Below are 19,767 nucleotides of genomic sequence, written 5' to 3'. Positions count from 1 at the left end.
AAACTTTTTATCATTTATAATCTGTGGAGGTAGAATTATGAATGAATGATGATATCAATGAAATAGTGATGTGCTTTTTTACGCGTTTTCTTATTTTTTTAACAGCTCGAAAAAAAAGTTTAAATCAAATTACATTATTAAGTTTAAGCTAGTTAAATTAGCAGAAAAATAACTTTATTAATTAATAATGTGAAGTTAACGAAACTTGTAAAGATTCAAGAATAATGTTAAAGTTGCTAATGTGGTTGGTGCCTTAATTTTATTTACAAAAAGGCTCAAAAGGGCCAGAATCCAGAGCAGTAAAACCAAGTAAAAAAAAATGTTTAAAAACCAGCCAAGTGCGAGTCAGACTCGCGTACTGAGGATTCCGTACTCGGTTATTTATTCCAACATTTTGCACGATAAATCAAAAACTATTAAACATAAAAATCTGTTTTAGAATGCATACGTAAAGCCCTTTCACATGATACCCCACTTGGTGTATAGTTATCTTACTTTGAAAATTGAAACACATTTTAATTTTTTTTAATGATGTAACCACAAATTCACGGTTTTCAGATTTATTCCTGTACGTCTTGTGCTATAAGACCTACCTACCTGTCTCATAATTCTAGGTCAAATGGAAGTACCCTATAGGTTTCTTGACAGGCACGACGGACAGACGGACGGACACACAGACAGACAACAAAGTGATCCTATAGGGGTCCCGTTTTTCCTTTTGAGGTACGGAACCCTAAAAAAACAAAAGTTTAAAACAGTTGATAAGAAGTAATGATTTTTTCAAATAAAACTACGTTCTTTTATGACTTGATTGTTGAAAACAGTTTTTTTTTTTTTCAAAATAGCAGTTCGAAATATATTCCTTTAATCGATAACTCAATCAGTAGAGACATGGTGTTAGTTAAAAATATGTCGATATTAAATCTCCTAATAACTTTAATTAATTCTCACAATAATTATAATTCCCATTATGATTTCGATTATTATTTTAAAGATAATATTAGGGTGCGCTCAAAGTTTCTTGATAAGAAAAAACAGAAAGAAAAACTCGAATTATTTGATAAAATAAATTCAAATAAAACCGTTTTTCTCGATAATATTTTGCACTTGTTTAGAAACAATTCTAAAGTATTAAAAATTGAGGAATCTTTCAGAAATATGTTAGCTATGAAGGGAGTGAAATACATTTTTAAAAGGGATTTCTTTTGGCGGACTTGGAGGCAAGTGGAAGAAAATGGAAACTTTACAGTGGTGTGTTATAGGTGTCAAAATAACAAGGATGGAAAATGTCAAAACGGGGGATATTGGGTAAAAAAAATTACTGAGTAAAAAAAGCGTTTTGGGTCCTCCTGTACAAACCGAGGTTTCTGTTTTTTGGTTATTATATTTTAGCTTCGAGAAATTGTTTATTTTTGTAGGTAATTGAAGAAAAGCCACCACCGTGTCCATACGAAATATTTTCAGTAAAAACAGATTGGGAAATATGTGCTGTTAAATATAACCAATATCCAGATCCAAATAGCAGTTGTCCATCAGTCATAAATAGGCTAGACTTAAAAGCAGCTTGTGACAACCCTATTAAAACAAGATGGCGGATCGCTAGAAAGTTTGATGAAGTTTCTGAACGAAACACTATAGATGTCATTTGCCAAGGGCGGGAAAATTGCGAAATTTCAACTTTGTATACGGTTGGTTTTTGATGGAGTTTTTATATATAAAAATTGCTTACTTATGCCCGTGACTTCATCCGCGTGGACTACACAAACATACCCTGATTTTACCCTCATTGGGGCTTGAATTTTCAAAAATCCTTTCTTAGCAGATGTCTACGTCTATAATAATTAAATAGCCTATCTGCATGCATTCAGCCCGATCCATCTAGAAATTTGAGCCGCCCGTTGACAGATCAGTCAGTCAGTCAGTCACTCACCTTCTACATATTATTTATATAATAATTATCTAATTTAAAATTACTACTGAACCTTGTGAAATATTTTTAAGATTTTACCCGATATGGTAGTCTTCAGAATAATCAATTCAACAAATCACATCATCTACTCAAGAGTAATGAAAACCGGTTTCAAGAACTACATATGCATAGATGACTGCGGCAGAATCGACCCGAAAACGAATCTAATTTCAAGAAAAGAACAACCCTACAGGCTTGATTTATTTAAAAAAAATAAACGAGAAGATCTCTTGTCTATGACATCAAAGTTGCCTGTTAAAAAAAAGAAATGTTCTAAACTTAAACAAAGTAAAGGAAACTTTTACTTTGGATTACACTTGGATATTGATAACAAGATTATTCCAAAGGAAAATGAACCTAAGCGCTGTTTATTTAAATTAAAAAATAGTGTAACTAAAATCACATGTAAAAAGATAGCGGAAAAATATTTTGAAAAAGAAAACAGCAGAGATTATTGATATCAGTTATTTATTATATTATGTATAAGTAACAAGTTATGTTCTAAATAAAACATTCATAGGTAAAAATTGTTCAGTTTTCAACATTAGTATTAACTTATTCTCTACAATCATGCAACATTTTGTATAAAACTGTCACAATATATTTAAGGGCAAGGCACTTTAAGTTAATGTAAATGTATGTATACTAAAAGAGATAGAGATGTATACCTAGATTAAAGAGATTGAAATATATTTAGTTTCAATACTATATTTTGTAAGTAAAAATACATAATAAATAAGTCGATAAAATATGATGTTTGATTTGGAAGACTTAGTTTTATTTTACTAGCTAGTCGTGATTAAAAAAAAAACTATTTATACTATGGGAAAGGCACAATAATTATGTTTTAATATGAGGTCAGAACTGTATTTAAATAAAGTAATATGTTCAAAATTCTTTCTGAATACTATCAGTCCGTTTCAAAGTTCCATATCTCTAGAAAAGCATAAAAAGCAGGTAGCAATGTCTTATAGTACCTACAAGTAAAAGGAAAAATCTGTCAATACAATATAAAATGTTGTTAAAACACGAAATAAGCTTAAAATCATAATGAGCTACCCATGTGAAGCCGGGTTGGGTCGCTAGTCATCATGTAATATAAAATAAATAGGCTTGAACATTGTTAGTTTACATGCAATATGTACTATGTTCAAAACTCTTCTTTGAGCACCATTAATTTTGAATCTGACTCAGTCTTTAAATCCACCTTCTTGATGACAATTCTCTTCTTCGGTTTACGTCTGAATTGACCGCACTTGTGCTCAATCAATTGATAATGCCTCGAAAAAGTCTCATTGCATACTTTACATAAAAACTTCCGTATATTCATATGAACCTCTTTAATATGTGTTCTCAGACTTTTTTTTAACATCTCTTTCTTACAATAATCACATACACCTTTCGAATACTGATCCACGCATTCTGAATTAAAATAGCTTATATTCGGTTTTGTTTCGTTAACTTTAACATCAAATTTTAACTGTTTTATAACGATGACATTATTGTTTACCTTCGTAATGCTCACAGTTGCGTTTTTATTATTAACGTTTTCAATCCATGTGTCGTTGATTGCCTTATTTGTGTGCAACGGTTCTTTGATTACTTGCACGTTAAAATGCACTCTACGTACATGCTGGTCTAACATACGTCTCTCACAGTAGCTAAGGTCACATATGTTGCATCGGAATTTACCTAACTCGGTGTCAATATTTCCATCATGGATTCTTTTTATATGGGATATTAAATTGTTCTTTAACACGAACGCGCGATCACAGTAGTCACAAGTGTAAGTCCTTTGTGGGACACCTTTATGTCTATTTATATGAGCTTTGTAGGCGTCTTTTCGAAAAAATGTCTTGATACAAAACTCGCAATCATACCTTTGTTGGACGACGTTGTGCTTGAAAAGGTGTGATTTGAATTTATAAGAGTTTCCGATGATTGTTTTGTTGCAAATATCACAGTAGTTTTCCAATCTCACTTGCTTAGACGGTCTTCCCCTTTTGATCATGATGAATGTAGGATTCGTTTCGTCACAATGTGCGTTTTCGATATTAATTTTATAAACTTAAATTCTATTTTGTTCATAGATGTATATTTTTTATGTAAAAATAAAAATCAGCATGCAAAATCAAACAAAATAAATGAGGGAAAAAAACAATTATGAAACGTCAGGTGTCAATAGGTGTCAATCTGTGGTGTCAATTGTCATTCAATGGTTAGAAAAAAAAATGGTTAAAGTTTTGTATCTATGGGCGTATCGTAGACGAAAAGGGATATGGCCTATACACACTATCAATTTTCTCTATCAGCGATCTCTATTATCTATGGATGGAGTATGAACTATGAAACATTTTTTTTTACGGATCTGGGTGCTAGACTAATATAATCCTACTCTATGGTGCTAGAACCAAAACCCTTTTAAGGGGCATGAGACGGGTCTGCCTGCGAAATTCAAATTTAATTTAGTTTTTCGTAATTTGTAAACTAATTTACAAGAACGTAGTCATAAGGCATTTTAATTGCACCAAAGGCAGTATCATCCTCACAGGTTTATCTATAAAACTTTACTTGAAAGGGTCCAGTTTGAAAATTAGTTATAGTTTCGACTAATTTGTGAGTAGCTCATTTCAAACTCATTACTTTGACTAATTTCTTAAACTGAACACTTTCAAGAAAAGATTTTTATGTAATCCTGTGAAAATGATACTGCCATCGTCGGAAATAAAATGCCTATGTTGTCGTATTAGTTTATAAATTGCAAAAAACCAAATTAATTTTAAAATACGGGCATCTGGCAATTCTATATCTACTGTATAAAATGAAATTACTTAGGTAATTTTAATAACAATGGTGTGGCAAAACTATAATAATAGGCTGAAAATAATATGGTGTAGGTATATTTACCTACTTTCACGTCAGGGCTGTCAGTACTTCGTTATTTATTTTTAGGGTTCCGTACCTCAAAAGGACAAACGGATTCCTGGAATCACTGTCCGTCTGTCCGTCCGTCTGTCTGTCTGTCTGTCTGTGATTTTTATTTATTCAAAGGCACAAGAAACAAAAACTTTGCTATCGTGTGATACATACAACTTTTCACTATCTAGTTCAAATAGGGCGCCCACAAAAAGTCTCAAGAAAAGTTCAACACCTTTTCTCACTGAGTGGGCAAAAACGGCTTTTGTTCACTGGTTTTAGACAGCAAAGGCGCCCTTTTTGAGCTAGTAAGGTGAAAACGACTTTTTTTACTAGATGGGACCTATAAAAGTGGTGCAGGTACCTACTATTTTATTGAGTGCCATCCTTAGGTAAACTAACGTCATTCTCAGAAACAGCGGTATCCACTAAATATTATACATAGGTAAAAAATAACATTATATTTATTCAGTCTGTCCTCGGTCTTTTATTGACATTAGAATATTAGTTTAGTAATGTTGATTTTATTTCATACATTTTCAATAGGCATACTTATTGTTCTCAATATGTATAAAAAGTCGATATGGCTCCCAGTTGTTTCATTATTGAAAGTTGATGGCTAACTCTCAAGATCCACGATGAAGATCACAATTATCTTCCTGGTAAGAATTCAAAAAAAAATTAAGTTTTAAGTTTACTTTGCTCCCTTGAATATGATTTTGTCCCATTCGGTGTCGAGACCCTTGGTCCGTGGGGTCCTAGCGCTATAAGGCTTTTTAGGGAAATTTCAAAAAGGTTAGTCGACATCACAGGAGACGGAAGAGCTGGCAGCTGCCACGGACAAAGTATTAGTCTAGCCATCCAAAGGGGGAACGCTGATTAAAGGGACTTTTTTTATTTAATAATTTATTTTAGTTCTTATATTTTATTTTTAAAGGTTTTTAGTTTTAGGTTCTTTGTTTTAATAATTTAGATTTTAGTTTTTAATAGCGGCCCGCCCCGGCTTCGCACGCGGGTGCAAGTCAAAGTTATAATTTATCGTAAAGTAACATAGTTAAAGTCCACGGCTTATATTCCGATTTTACAAAAGTAATTTTAGTTGTCAGTCAAAGTTTTATCACTAAGAAGGTCTATCTATAGGTTATTATAGAAATTTTTAAAATATTCTAGACTGTTCCAGATCGATAATAACAGTTTTACACATTTTGGAACTTTCTAGATCATTCCAGAAATTATTAGAACTTTCTAGAACATTCCAGATCTTTAATAATAATTTGACACATTTAGGAACTTTCTAGATCATCCTAGAAATTTTGAGACATTTCTCGAATATTCTAAATCGTTTATAATAGCTCGCACTCATTTTCAGTCATTTCTCGAACATTCTAAATATTTTAAGAACTTTCAAGAACATTCCATAAATTTTTTGACATTTGTCGAAAATTCTAAATCGATAATAATAGTTTGCACCCATTGCTCTAGAACTTTCTAGAGCATTCCAGAATTTTTATAACTTCTTCGAACGTTCTAAATCGATTATAATAGTTTGCACTCATTTTGGAACTTTCTAGGTCATTCCAGAAAATTTCAGAACTTTCTAAACTGTTCCAGATCGATAATAACAGATTTGGAATTTTCTAATCATTCGACAAATTTTTAGTACTTTTTAAAACGTTCACGATCGATAATAACACTTTTACACATTTTGGAACTTTTCTAGATCATTCCCGAAATTTTGTGATCTTTCCAGAAGTCTGCGGGTTTCTGTCACCCACATGGGTTAGAAAAGGACAGGAATATATTGTTCACATTTTTGCCACTCAAAACCACCCATTCCCACCCAACGTTACCAAACTCCCTTACTCGCATCTGGAGACCAAGGGGTATTTACCACCCCAACGGAAAGTTGATTGGAGTTGGTGGTGATAGAGAAAACCCTGTCATTACGTACTAACATTGTATTTTATAATATATATATATTAGATTTAATTATTTTTATTACTTTTTAGTTTTAACTCAGATGTAAATTAAATATATTAATAAATAAATTCTTTGCTCCCTTGAGAGTGACATTCGCAATCTCTGAACAAACCCTGAAAAACATACGAAATTTGTTATTAATACCCATTGTCTAATCTATTCTAAGCTAGCTGATGCCCGCAGATTCGCCCGCGTGGATTTAGGTTTTTAAAAATGCCGTGGAAACTTTTGGTTTCCCAGGACAATAGTAGCCTATCCGCAATAAATAGCCAGTCCCCGGGTTGAATCGTGTATCTGTACCACGTAAAACATTTTTAAACGGATGATCCTTTCAAAATCCCGTGGGATCAAAAGGATTTAGATTCCTAAATCCTTTTGATCCCTCGGGATTTTGAAAGGATTCCTTGCAATTCCTTGCAGCATCAGGGTTGAGAAGTTGGGTCCTCGATGTCAATGACAAAGTGTTTACTGGGTACAGATAAATACCTTCAATATCAATTTATAACCGACCGTTTCTAAATCCTATCAGTTTTGGTGGTCAGGTCCCCTGCAGGCTGCAGCATCAGGATTGAGGAGTTGGAATCCAAATTTTTTATTGAACAATGTCGCAATGTTCTTCTATCGATTAAAAAAAATTACACAAATCGATTCATAAATCTCATAGTAGAAATCTCATAGGTGTCTCCTCCATTTTTGAAAGTCGGTTAAAAAAGTAGCCTATCTTACTCCTTGGCTAATCCTCTACTTGTCTCCATAGCTCGCTGAGCAACTTTGAATTTGTGAACAGGGCTATTTGTCAGTGTCCACGTTTCAGCACCATAGGTGAGGAGTGAAGACGCAGTCATCTTCTATACATATAATAAAAAATTGCAGAAAAGTGGTGCCTGTACAATCGAAATATAAAAAAAAAATGTAGCAGGGGTTGTTATTATATCGATGCCGAACCCGAAATTGTAATTAATTTTTTTTTGTCTGTTTGTCTGTGTGTTTGTCCACGCTAATATCAGAAACGGCTTATTCGATTTAGATACGGTTTTCACTAATATATTGTAGTAAGCTTCACTTAACATTTAGTGTTTATTTCATGTCAATCGGTTCATAAATAAAAAAGTTATGTCAATTTAAAGATTCACGGCGAACATTTTTAACGTACAGAGTATATGCTGCCCGAAAAGTCACTATTCCACGCGAACGAAGTCGCGGGCACAGCTAGTCGATAATTAAACAAAATGCTACGATTATATTATAAGTAAAATGACAATATTACAATTAATGATATACCTCATATCAAGCTATAGTCCAGTGATTCTGTAATATGAGATGGAAAGTTTTCAGAATGTTATGCAAATTGGTGGTTTTATAGATTTCGATGTGCTCTTTCCGAATTTTTATTTTGCCACCTCGTACCTTTGCCGCTCGCGCCGCCATCTTGGAAAAATGGCGCCCAAAAACAATTTTTTCATGATAACTTCTTTCCCACTCATTTTACGATGAAAATGGCTATGTAACAATTAAACTAGAGACAATTTCCTACAATTTGTGTAGTCACCTTTTTTTGTAGACTCAATAGTTTAAGTGTACGAGCGCCACAAAGCCCACTCCAACACTCGTTTTGGCTAAGTAACTCATTTCCACACCACCATGTGGTACAGTGAGTGGCGTGATTTTTTTTTATGGTATCTCAAGGAGCCGGTAGTCACCTTCAATTTAAGCCATCACTTCGTTCAGAGAATACTAACACTCTTCAGAATTCTGCTCGAGATAAGAGTAAATATACTGCATCGCAGTTTCGATCTCATGTGAATATGGACCTTTTTTTTGGGTTTCGAACCCAAAGGATGCCAACGGGACCTTATTACTAAGTCTCCGCTGTCATCCGTCCGTCCGTCCGTCCGTCCGTTTGTCTGTCAGCGGGCTGTATCTCATGAACCGTAATAGATAGAGAGTTGAAATTTTCACAAAATGTGTATTTCTATTGCCGTTCTAATAACAAATAATAAAAATTTCAAAATGGCCGTCATGAAAAAAAAATAAAAAAGAGCATTATTATTATTATGGTACGGAACCCTTCCTATGTGAGTTGGACTCGCACTTGACCGATTTTTCGGCGTCTCGAGCATGTTTATAATGTGGTCGCCGTCAATACACAATATCGCAATTCGTGCATGAAAAATTTTACCTCGCACTACAAACTAAAAAAATAAAAAATGGGTCAAGTGCAAGCCCAACTCGCACACGAAGGGTTCCGTACCAACAAACAAGAAATAACATTACTTTTTTGTTTTTTTTTTCATGTCAGCCATTTTGAAATTTTTATTATTTGTTATTATAACGGCAATAGAAATACACATTTTGTGAAAATTTCAACTCTCTATCTATTACGGTTCACGAGATACAGCCCGCTGACAGACAAACGGACGGACGGACGGACGGACGGATGACAGCGGAGACTTAGTAATAAGGTCCCGTTGGCATCCTTTGGGTTCGAAACCCAAAAAAAAGGTCCATATTCACATGAGATCGAAACTGCGATGCAGTATATTTACTCTTATCTCGAGCAGAATTCTGAAGAGTGTTAGTATTCTCTGAACGAAGTGATGGCTTAAATTGAAGGTGACTACCGGCTCCTTGAGATACCATAAAAAAAAATCACGCCACTCACTGTACCACATGGTGGTGTGGAAATGAGTTACTTAGCCAAAACGAGTGTTGGAGTGGGCTTTGTGGCGCTCGTACACTTAAACTATTGAGTCTACAAAAAAAGGTGACTACACAAATTGTAGGAAATTGTATCTAGTTTAATTGTTACATAGCAATTTTTGTCGTAAAATGAATGAGAAAGAAGTTATCGTGAAAAAACTGTTTTTGGGCGCCATTTTTCCAAGATGGCGGCGCGAGCGGCAAAGGTACGAGGTGGCAAAATAAAAATTCGGAAAGAGCACATCAAAATTTATAAAACCAACAATTTGCATAACATTCTGAAAACCTTCCAGATAAGCCCCTTTTTGACGCCCAAATTACTGGGCTACTATACTAATAAATAAAATTGAAGTGACTGTCTGTTTGAACGGACCAACCTTCGGAATGGCTGAACCTATTTTGACGGGACTTTCACAGACAAGTAGAGGATTAACCAAGGAGTAACAGTCTACTTTTTTAACCGACTTTAAAAATGGAGGAGTTGTATTTTTCTACCTATGCACTGATATCTCCGAGATTTCTGAACCGATTTGCGTAGTTTTTTTAATTGATAAAAGAACTTTGCGATATTGTTCCATAAAAATGTTGGATTCTAACTCCTCAATCATGATGCTGCAGGAGATCTGACCAATCCACGCGGGCGAAGCTGCGGGCATCATCAAGTTAGGAATAAAAACAATAGTTAATAGTTGTTAACGTTGACATTGTTAGGTAGTAGTTTTATTTTTTATTTTTTTATTTCATTGCTGTCAATGTACTAATAACTATATAACTTAAAGCTAAATAAGTATAGTTACATGACGCCCTGTCGGGGCATCGCAATTTACAATACATTACATTTATTATACACAATCATTAAATTATTATCTACGGCAATTATAATCATTATAAATTAAGATTAATTTTAATTTTACATAGTATAGTAATTAGATAAGGCTAGCTTTAAGTTTTATTGTAATATTTTCGATTTTACATTATTATTAAATTATTAAAGTTATTAATTATTATTAATAAAGTTTATGCTTAGTAGTGAGCCGGCGATGAGTTGATTATGATTTATGATTCTAAACAAACTTTTAATATAGTAATGATTTATGGATCTAAGAAAAGCTTATGATCGTGTGTATCACACTTTATTAATTAATAATGGTATTAGTGGTAAAGTTAATGCCTAGTTTGATTAAATCCTACCTAATTACTAGAGTTCAATATATACTTACCATCTATACTAATAAATAAAATTGGAGTGTCTGTCTGTAATTTCGAACTAACTACCGCATACTACATACACACTAAGGTCATATGGTTATTTGAACGATACTATAACTGAATCACGCGTTTTTAAAATTTTTGTCTGTCTGTCTGTCTGTCTGTCTGTCTGTCTGTCTGTTTGAAAAGGCTAATCTTGGGAACGGCTGAACCGATTTTGACGGGATTTTCACAGACAAGTAGAAAATTGACCAGGGAGTAACATAGGCTACTTTTTTAACCGACTTTCAAAAAGGGAGTTATGTTTTTCTACCTATGTACACCGAAATCTCCGAGATTTCTGAACCGATTTGCGTCATTTCTTTTTTAATCGATAGAGGAACTTTGCGACATTGTTTTATAAAAAATTTGGAGCCCAACTCCTCAATCCTGATGCTGCAAGGGATCTGACCAATTCACGCGGGCGAAGCTGCGGGCATCAGCTAGTTATAAATACGATTGACCAAAACTGCAAAGCCGGAATCATATTTTATACATATAATCTCAGCTCTGTACTGTGTGGTGTACCTCAAGGTGACGTACTTGGCCCTCTCTTATTTGTAATTTATATAAATATTTTTTCACAATCTCGGCCCCAAACTCACAAACAGGAGGCGGAGTCTCAAGCACTTGACTATCACCGCTTATTTTTAAGTTTAAAATATTTAGATATTGAATTCAATTTGTTCCAGACTGTGCTCAGCACCGTTTTCCTGCTATCTTCTGCCGCACCTGCACCATTATTAGGAATAGGTAAAATCACTAGAGTTTTGGGCAATGTTGTTAAGACAGTTGGTGCTAATACTGGTGAAGTCATCAGACAAGTTGGCACCATCACTGATAATACCGTTAAACATGTCACCGGTAAAATCGTCAACGATGTTAAGACAACCGTAAGTAAAATTGGGAAAGGTGTGGAGGCTGTCAAATCCACAGTTCAAGCTAAAGCAAACTGCGCTGAAGATTCTCTGAAACAATTAGTCTACGAAAGAATCAAAATTAGTGAAGAAGTCTTAGCTAAAGTTATACAAACTGTTAAAAATGCTTTGGCTAAAGCTTGTGATAAAAATAGAGAAGGTCTAACTAAAGTGAGTGACTGGTTAAAGAGTTTTAAGAGTCTAGTTACTACAGTACACGACAAACTCAAGAAAGTGGTCAATGGTGGTTCTCAAGCAGCTCGCGATGAACTTGTCGCTGAAATGAACATAGCTATTAAAGAAACTAAGGCCACTCTGGCTAGCTTCAAAAACATTCCAGACGCCGTCAAAACAGTCTTGAACAAGGGAATAGGAACCATCTTGGATAATGCAACCGTTGTTGTTAAAGCCCTCAAGGGCACATCGTCCCAAGATTCTCTGAAACAATTAACTTACGAACTAATCAAAAGCAGCGAAGATCTTCTAGCTAAGGTTATAAAATCTGTTAAAACTGCTTTGTCTAAAGCTTCTAAAGAAGATAGAGAAGGTCTCACCCAAGTGACTGAGTGGTTAAAGAGCTTTAAAAGCCTAGTCGCTACAATACACGATAAACTCAAGAAAGTGGTCAATGGTGGTTCTCAAGCAGCTCGTGATAAAGTTATCGTTGAATTGAATACAGCTATTGAAGAAACTAAGGCAGCTCTGGATAGCTTCACAAACATTCAGGAAGCCGTCAAAGCCGTCTTGGACAAGGGAATAGGAGCTATCTTGGCTAATGCAGCTCGTGAACTTGAAGCTCTCAAGGGTTCATCGTCTACAGGAAACAGTGCTGAAGATTCTCTGAAGCAATTAACCTACGAACTAATCAAAAACAGTGAAGATCGTCTAGCTAAGGTTATAACATTTGTTAGAGATGCTTGCGCTAAAGCTTCTGATGAAGATAGAGAAGGTCTCACCCAAGTGACTGAGTGGTTAAAGAGCTTTAAAAGCCTAGTCGCTACAATACACGATAAACTCAAGAAAGTGGTCAGTGGTGGTTCTCAAGCAGCTCGTGATAAAGTTATCGTTGAATTGAATACAGCTATTGAAGAAACTAAGGCAGCTCTGGATAGCTTCACAAACATTCAGGAAGCCGTCAAAGCCGTCTTGGACAAGGGAATAGGAGCTATCTTGGCTAATGCAGCTCGTGAACTTGAAGCTCTCAAGGGTTCATCGTCTACAGGAAACAGTGCTGAAGATTCTCTGAAGCAATTAACCTACGAACTAATCAAAAACAGTGAAGATCGTCTAGCTAAGGTTATAACATTTGTTAAAACTGCTTTGTCTAAAGCTTCTGATGAAGATAGAGAAGGTCTCACCCAAGTGACTGAGTGGTTAAAGAGCTTTAAAAGCCTAGTCGCTACAATACACGATAAACTCAAGAAAGTGGTCAATGGTGGTTCTCAAGCAGCTCGTGATAAAGTTATCGTTGAATTGAATACAGCTATTGAAGAAACTAAGGCAGCTCTGGATAGCTTCAAAAACATTACGGACGCCGTCAAAGCCGTCTTGGACAAGGGAATAGGAGCTATCTTGGCTAATGCAGCTCGTGAACTTGAAGCTCTCAAGGGTTCATCGTCTACAGGAAACAGTGCTGAAGATTCTCTGAAACAATTAACCTACGAACTAATCAAAAACAGTGAAGATCGTCTAGCTAAGGTTATAACATTTGTTAAAACTGCTTTGTCTAAAGCTTCTGATGAAGATAGAGAAGGTCTCACCCAAGTGACTGAGTGGTTAAAGAGCTTTAAAAGCCTAGTCGCTACAATACACGATAAACTCAAGAAAGTGGTCAATGGTGGTTCTCAAGCAGCTCGTGATAAAGTTATCGTTGAATTGAATACAGCTATTGAAGAAACTAAGGCAGCTCTGGATAGCTTCACAAACATTCAGGTAGCCGTCAAAGCCGTCTTGGACAAGGGAATAGGAGCTATCTTGGCTAATGCATCTCGTGAACTTGAAGCTCTCAAGGGTTCATCGTCTACAGGAAACAGTGCTGAAGATTCTCTGAAGCAATTAACCTACGAACTAATCAAAAGCAGCGAAGATCTTCTAGCTAAGGTTATAAAATCTGTTAAAACTGCTTTGTCTAAAGCTTCTAAAGAAGATAGAGAAGGTCTCACCCAAGTGACTGAGTGGTTAAAGAGTTTTAAAAGCCTAGTCGCTACAATACACGATAAACTCAAGAAAGTGGTCAATGGTGATTCTCAAGCAGCTCGTGATAAAGTTATCGTTGAATTGAATACAGCTATTGAAGAAACTAAGGCAGCTCTGGATAGCTTCACAAACATTCAGGAAGCCGTCAAAGCCGTCTTGGACAAGGGAATAGGAGCTATCTTGGCTAATGCAGCTCGTGAACTTGAAGCTCTCAAGGGTTCATCGTCTACAGGAAACAGTGCTGAAGATTCTCTGAAGCAATTAACCTACGAACTAATCAAAAGCAGTGAAGATCGTCTAGCTAAGGTTATAACATTTGTTAAAACTGCTTTGTCTAAAGCTTCTGATGAAGATAGAGAAGGTCTCACCCAAGTGACTGAGTGGTTAAAGAGCTTTAAAAGCCTAGTCGCTACAATACACGATAAACTCAAGAAAGTGGTCAATGGTGGTTCTCAAGCAGCTCGTGATAAAGTTATCGTTGAATTGAATACAGCTATTGAAGAAACTAAGGCAGCTCTGGATAGCTTCACAAACATTCAGGAAGCCGTCAAAGCCGTCTTGGACAAGGGAATAGGAGCTATCTTGGCTATTGCAGCTCGTGAACTTGAAGCTCTCAAGGGTTCATCGTCTACAGGAAACAGTGCTGAAGATTCTCTGAAGCAATTAACCTACGAACTAATCAAAAGCAGTGAAGATCGTCTAGCTAAGGTTATAACATTTGTTAAAACTGCTTTGTCTAAAGCTTCTGATGAAGATAGAGAAGGTCTCACCCAAGTGACTGAGTGGTTAAAGAGTTTTAAAAGCCTAGTCGCTACAATACACGATAAACTCAAGAAAGTGGTCAATGGTGGTTCTCAAGCAGCTCGTGATAAAGTTATCGTTGAATTGAATACAGCTATTGAAGAAACTAAGGCAGCTCTGGATAGCTTCAAAAACATTACGGACGCCGTCAAAGCCGTCTTGGACAAGGGAATAGGAGCTATCTTGGCTAATGCAGCTCGTGAACTTGAAGCTCTCAAGGGTTCATCGTCTACAGGAAACAGTGCTGAAGATTCTCTGAAGCAATTAACCTACGAACTAATCAAAAGCAGCGAAGATCTTCTAGCTAAGGTTATAAAATCTGTTAAAACTGCTTTGTCTAAAGCTTCTAAAGAAGATAGAGAAGGTCTCACCCAAGTGACTGAGTGGTTAAAGAGTTTTAAAAGCCTAGTCGCTACAATACACGATAAACTCAAGAAAGTGGTCAATGGTGGTTCTCAAGCAGCTCGTGATAAAGTTATCGTTGAATTGAATACAGCTATTGAAGAAACTAAGGCAGCTTTGGATAGCTTCACAAACATTCAGGAAGCCGTCAAAGCCGTCTTGGACAAGGGAATAGGAGCTATCTTGGCTAATGCAGCTCGTGAACTTGAAGCTCTCAAGGGTTCATCGTCTACAGGAAACAGTGCTGAAGATTCTCTGAAGCAATTAACCTACGAACTAATCAAAAACAGTGAAGATCGTCTGGCTAAGGTTATAACATTTGTTAAATCTGCTTTGTCTAAAGCTTTTGATGAAGATAGAGAAGGTCTCATTCAAGTGACTGAGTGGTTAAAGAGCTTTAAAAGCCTAGTCGCTACAATACACGATAAACTCAAGAAAGTGGTCAATGGTGGTTCTCAAGCAGCTCGTGATAAAGTTATCGTTGAATTGAATACAGCTATTGAAGAAACTAAGGCAGCTCTGGATAGCTTCACAAACATTCAGGAAGCCGTCAAAGCCGTCTTGGACAAGGGAATAGGAGCTATCTTGGCTAATGCAGCTCGTGAACTTGAAGCTCTCAAGGGTTCATCGTCTACAGGAAACAGTGCTGAAGATTCTCTGAAGCAATTAACCTACGAACTAATCAAAAGCAGTGAAGATCGTCTAGCTAAGGTTATAACATTTGTTAAAACTGCTTTGTCTAAAGCTTCTGATGAAGATAGAGAAGGTCTCACCCAAGTGACTGAGTGGTTAAAGAGTTTTAAAAGCCTAGTCGCTACAATACACGATAAACTCAAGAAAGTGGTCAATGGTGGTTCTCAAGCAGCTCGTGATAAAGTTATCGTTGAATTGAATACAGCTATTGAAGAAACTAAGGCAGCTCTGGATAGCTTCACAAACATTCAGGTAGCCGTCAAAGCCGTCTTGGACAAGGGAATAGGAGCTATCTTGGCTAATGCAGCTCGTGAACTTGAAGCTCTCAAGGGTTCATCGTCTACAGGAAACAGTGCTGAAGATTCTCTGAAGCAATTAACCTACGAACTAATCAAAAACAGTGAAGATCGTCTAGCTAAGGTTATAACATTTGTTAGAGATGCTTGCGCTAAAGCTTCTGATGAAGATAGAGAAGGTGTCACCCAAGTGACTGAGTGGTTAAAGAGCTTTAAAAGCCTAGTCGCTACAATACACGATAAACTCAAGAAAGTGGTCAATGGTGGTTCTCAAGCAGCTCGTGATAAAGTTATCGTTGAATTGAATACAGCTATTGAAGAAACTAAGGCAGCTCTGGATAGCTTCACAAACATTCAGGAAGCCGTCAAAGCCGTCTTGGACAAGGGAATAGGAGCTATCTTGGCTAATGCAGCTCGTGAACTTGAAGCTCTCAAGGGTTCATCGTCTACAGGAAACAGTGCTGAAGATTCTCTGAAGCAATTAACCTACGAACTAATCAAAAACAGTGAAGATCGTCTAGCTAAGGTTATAACATTTGTTAAAACTGCTTTGTCTAAAGCTTCTGATGAAGATAGAGAAGGTCTCACCCAAGTGACTGAGTGGTTAAAGAGCTTTAAAAGCCTAGTCGCTGCAATACACGATAAACTCAAGAAAGTGGTCAATGGTGGTTCTCAAGCAGCTCGTGATAAAGTTGTCGTTGAATTGAATACAGCTATTGAAGAAACTAAGGCAGCTCTGGATAGCTTCACAAACATTCAGGAAGCCGTCAAAGCCGTCTTGGACAAGGGAATAGGAGCTATCTTGGCTAATGCAGCTCGTGAACTTGAAGCTCTCAAGGGTTCATCGTCTACAGGAAACAGTGCTGAAGATTCTCTGAAGCAATTAACCTACGAACTAATCAAAAACAGTGAAGATCGTCTAGCTAAGGTTATAACATTTGTTAAAACTGCTTTGTCTAAAGCTTCTGATGAAGATAGAGAAGGTCTTACCCAAGTGACTGAGTGGTTAAAGAGCTTTAAAAGCCTAGTCGCTACAATACACGATAAACTCAAGAAAGTGGTCAGTGGTGGTTCTCAAGCAGCTCGTGATAAAGTTATCGTTGAATTGAATACAGCTATTGAAGAAACTAAGGCAGCTCTGGATAGCTTCACAAACATTCAGGAAGCCGTCAAAGCCGTCTTGGACAAGGGAATAGGAGCTATCTTGGCTAATGCAGCTCGTGAACTTGAAGCTCTCAAGGGTTCATCGTCTACAGGAAACAGTGCTGAAGATTCTCTGAAGCAATTAACCTACGAACTAATCAAAAACAGTGAAGATCGTCTAGCTAAGGTTATAACATTTGTTAAAACTGCTTTGTCTAAAGCTTCTGATGAAGATAGAGAAGGTCTCACCCAAGTGGCTGAGTGGTTAAAGAGCTTTAAAAGCCTAGTCGCTACAATACACGATAAACTCAAGAAAGTGGTCAATGGTGGTTCTCAAGCAGCTCGTGATAAAGTTATCGTTGAATTGAATACAGCTATTGAAGAAACTAAGGCAGCTCTGGATAGCTTCACAAACATTCAGGAAGCCGTCAAAGCCGTCTTGGACAAGGGAATAGGAGCTATCTTGGCTAATGCAGCTCGTGAACTTGAAGCTCTCAAGGGTTCATCGTCTACAGGAAACAGTGCTGAAGATTCTCTGAAGCAATTAACCTACGAACTAATCAAAAACAGTGAAGATCGTCTAGCTAAGGTTATAACATTTGTTAGAGATGCTTGCGCTAAAGCTTCTGATGAAGATAGAGAAGGTCTCACCCAAGTGACTGAGTGGTTAAAGAGCTTTAAAAGCCTAGTCGCTACAATACACGATAAACTCAAGAAAGTGGTCAATGGTGGTTCTCAAGCAGCTCGTGATAAAGTTATCGTTGAATTGAATACAGCTATTGAAGAAACTAAGGCAGCTCTGGATAGCTTCACAAACATTCAGGAAGCCGTCAAAGCCGTCTTGGACAAGGGAATAGGAGCTATCTTGGCTAATGCAGCTCGTGAACTTGAAGCTCTCAAGGGTTCATCGTCTACAGGAAACAGTGCTGAAGATTCTCTGAAGCAATTAACCTACGAACTAATCAAAAACAGTGAAGATCGTCTAGCTAAGATTATAACATTTGTTAAAACTGCTTTGTCTAAAGCTTCTGATGAAGATATAGAAGGTCTCACCCAAGTGACTGAGTGGTTAAAGAGCTTTAAAAGCCTAGTCGCTACAATACACGATAAACTCAAGAAAGTGGTCAATGGTGGTTCTCAAGCAGCTCGTGATAAAGTTATCGTTGAATTGAATACAGCTATTGAAGAAACTAAGGCAGCTCTGGATAGCTTCACAAACATTCAGGAAGCCGTCAAAGCCGTCTTGGACAAGGGAATAGGAGCTATCTTGGCTAATGCAGCTCGTGAACTTGAAGCTCTCAAGGGTTCATCGTCTACAGGAAACAGTGCTGAAGATTCTCTGAAGCAATTAACCTACGAACTAATCAAAAACAGTGAAGATCGTCTAGCTAAGGTTATAACATTTGTTAGAGATGCTTGCGCTAAAGCTTCTGATGAAGATAGAGAAGGTCTCACCCAAGTGACTGAGTGGTTAAAGAGCTTTAAAAGCCTAGTCGCTACAATACACGATAAACTCAAGAAAGTGATCAATGGTGGTTCTCAAGCAGCTCGTGATAAAGTTATCGTTGAATTGAATACAGCTATTGAAGAAACTAAGGCAGCTCTGGATAGCTTCACAAACATTCAGGAAGCCGTCAAAGCCGTCTTGGACAAGGGAATAGGAGCTATCTTGGCTAATGCAGCTCGTGAACTTGAAGCTCTCAAGGGTTCATCGTCTACAGGAAACAGTGCTGAAGATTATCTAAAAGAGTTAGTTTATGAACGAATAAAAATTAGTGAAGAAGTTCTAGCTAAGGTTATAAAAGCAGTTAAAAATGCTTTAGCTAACGCTTCTGGTGAAGATAGAGAACGTCTAAGTCAAGTAACTGAGTGGTTAAACAGTTTTGAAAGCTTAGTCACAACAGTAGGCAATAAACTCAAGGAAGTTGTCAAAGGTGGCTGTGAAGTAGCTCGTTCAGAAGTTATCATTCAAATAGAGACAGCTATTGAAGAAACTAAAGCCGCTCTCACTTACTTCGAAAACATTCCAGAAGACGTCAATGCATGCTTAAACAAGAGAATAGGAACCATTATAGCTAATGCGGTAGATGTAATCAAAGCACTTGAAAGAGAGAACGATGTAAATGTAACTCTGAAACAATCAGTCTATGAACGAATCGAATCTAACGCAGGCGCTTTAGAGGAAGCCAAAAATGCTGTAGCAAATGGCTTGGCTAGCACTGATGGTGTTGAAAACGAGAATCTAACCGAAGTTAGTGACTGGTTGAACTATTTAGAAGAACTTTTCCTTACACTAATAAGTGAACTCAAAAAAGTGGTTAACAGAAAATCTTTGGAAGGTCGTGATGATGTTGTAAGTGAGTTGGAAATGGCTAATCAAGACACTAAGACAGCTTTGGCTAGTTTTGACTATATTCCGGAAGAAGTCAGGAATGTCTTGGATGAACAAATTGGAATCATGTTGACTAATTGTGATTTTGTTGCTGAAGAACTAAGCAGGGCTTAA

General features: G+C 36.7%; 2 protein-coding genes across 3 annotated transcripts; both read left to right on the top strand.

Annotated features, from left to right (window-relative positions):
- Window positions 1-791: 791 nt before the first annotated feature.
- LOC123879637 lies at window positions 792-3,804 on the top strand. Of its 2 annotated transcripts, none has more exons than XM_045927442.1 (4): window positions 792-896; window positions 1,155-1,308; window positions 1,419-1,688; window positions 2,002-3,804. In XM_045927442.1, exons 1-4 carry the CDS (start codon window positions 892-894, stop codon window positions 2,425-2,427), a joined length of 855 nt encoding a protein of 284 aa, XP_045783398.1. In that variant the 5' UTR covers window positions 792-891; the 3' UTR covers window positions 2,428-3,804. The 2 variants fall into 2 exon arrangements, with proteins under 2 accessions (XP_045783398.1, XP_045783397.1); XM_045927441.1 differs by having other exon boundaries at window positions 1,116-1,308.
- A 1,719-nt stretch (window positions 3,805-5,523) lies between these two features.
- LOC123879330 lies at window positions 5,524-19,767 on the top strand. The gene is made up of 2 exons (XM_045926975.1): window positions 5,524-5,547; window positions 11,506-19,767. Exons 1-2 carry the CDS (start codon window positions 5,524-5,526, stop codon window positions 19,765-19,767), a joined length of 8,286 nt encoding a protein of 2,761 aa, XP_045782931.1.

Source organism: Maniola jurtina, chromosome 28 (assembly GCF_905333055.1).
Source record: "Maniola jurtina chromosome 28, ilManJurt1.1, whole genome shotgun sequence".
Classification (NCBI taxonomy): Eukaryota; Metazoa; Arthropoda; class Insecta; order Lepidoptera; family Nymphalidae; genus Maniola; species Maniola jurtina.
This window is presented reverse-complemented; position numbering and strand designations above follow the sequence as displayed.

What these genes read in the sequence shown, in the direction of transcription:
- LOC123879637 (XM_045927441.1), top strand. An exon ending in GTCAAAACGGGGGATATTGG is followed by an intron (nt 1,309 to 1,418) that starts GTAAAAAAAATT and finishes TTATTTTTGTAG; the next exon opens with GTAATTGAAGAAAAGCCACC. An exon ending in AAATTTCAACTTTGTATACG is followed by an intron (nt 1,689 to 2,001) that starts GTTGGTTTTTGA and finishes AATATTTTTAAG; the next exon opens with ATTTTACCCGATATGGTAGT.
- LOC123879330 (XM_045926975.1), top strand. Translation starts at nt 5,524, where the DNA reads ATGAAGATCACAATTATCTTCCTG. An exon ending in AGATCACAATTATCTTCCTG is followed by an intron (nt 5,548 to 11,505) that starts GTAAGAATTCAA and finishes AATTTGTTCCAG; the next exon opens with ACTGTGCTCAGCACCGTTTT.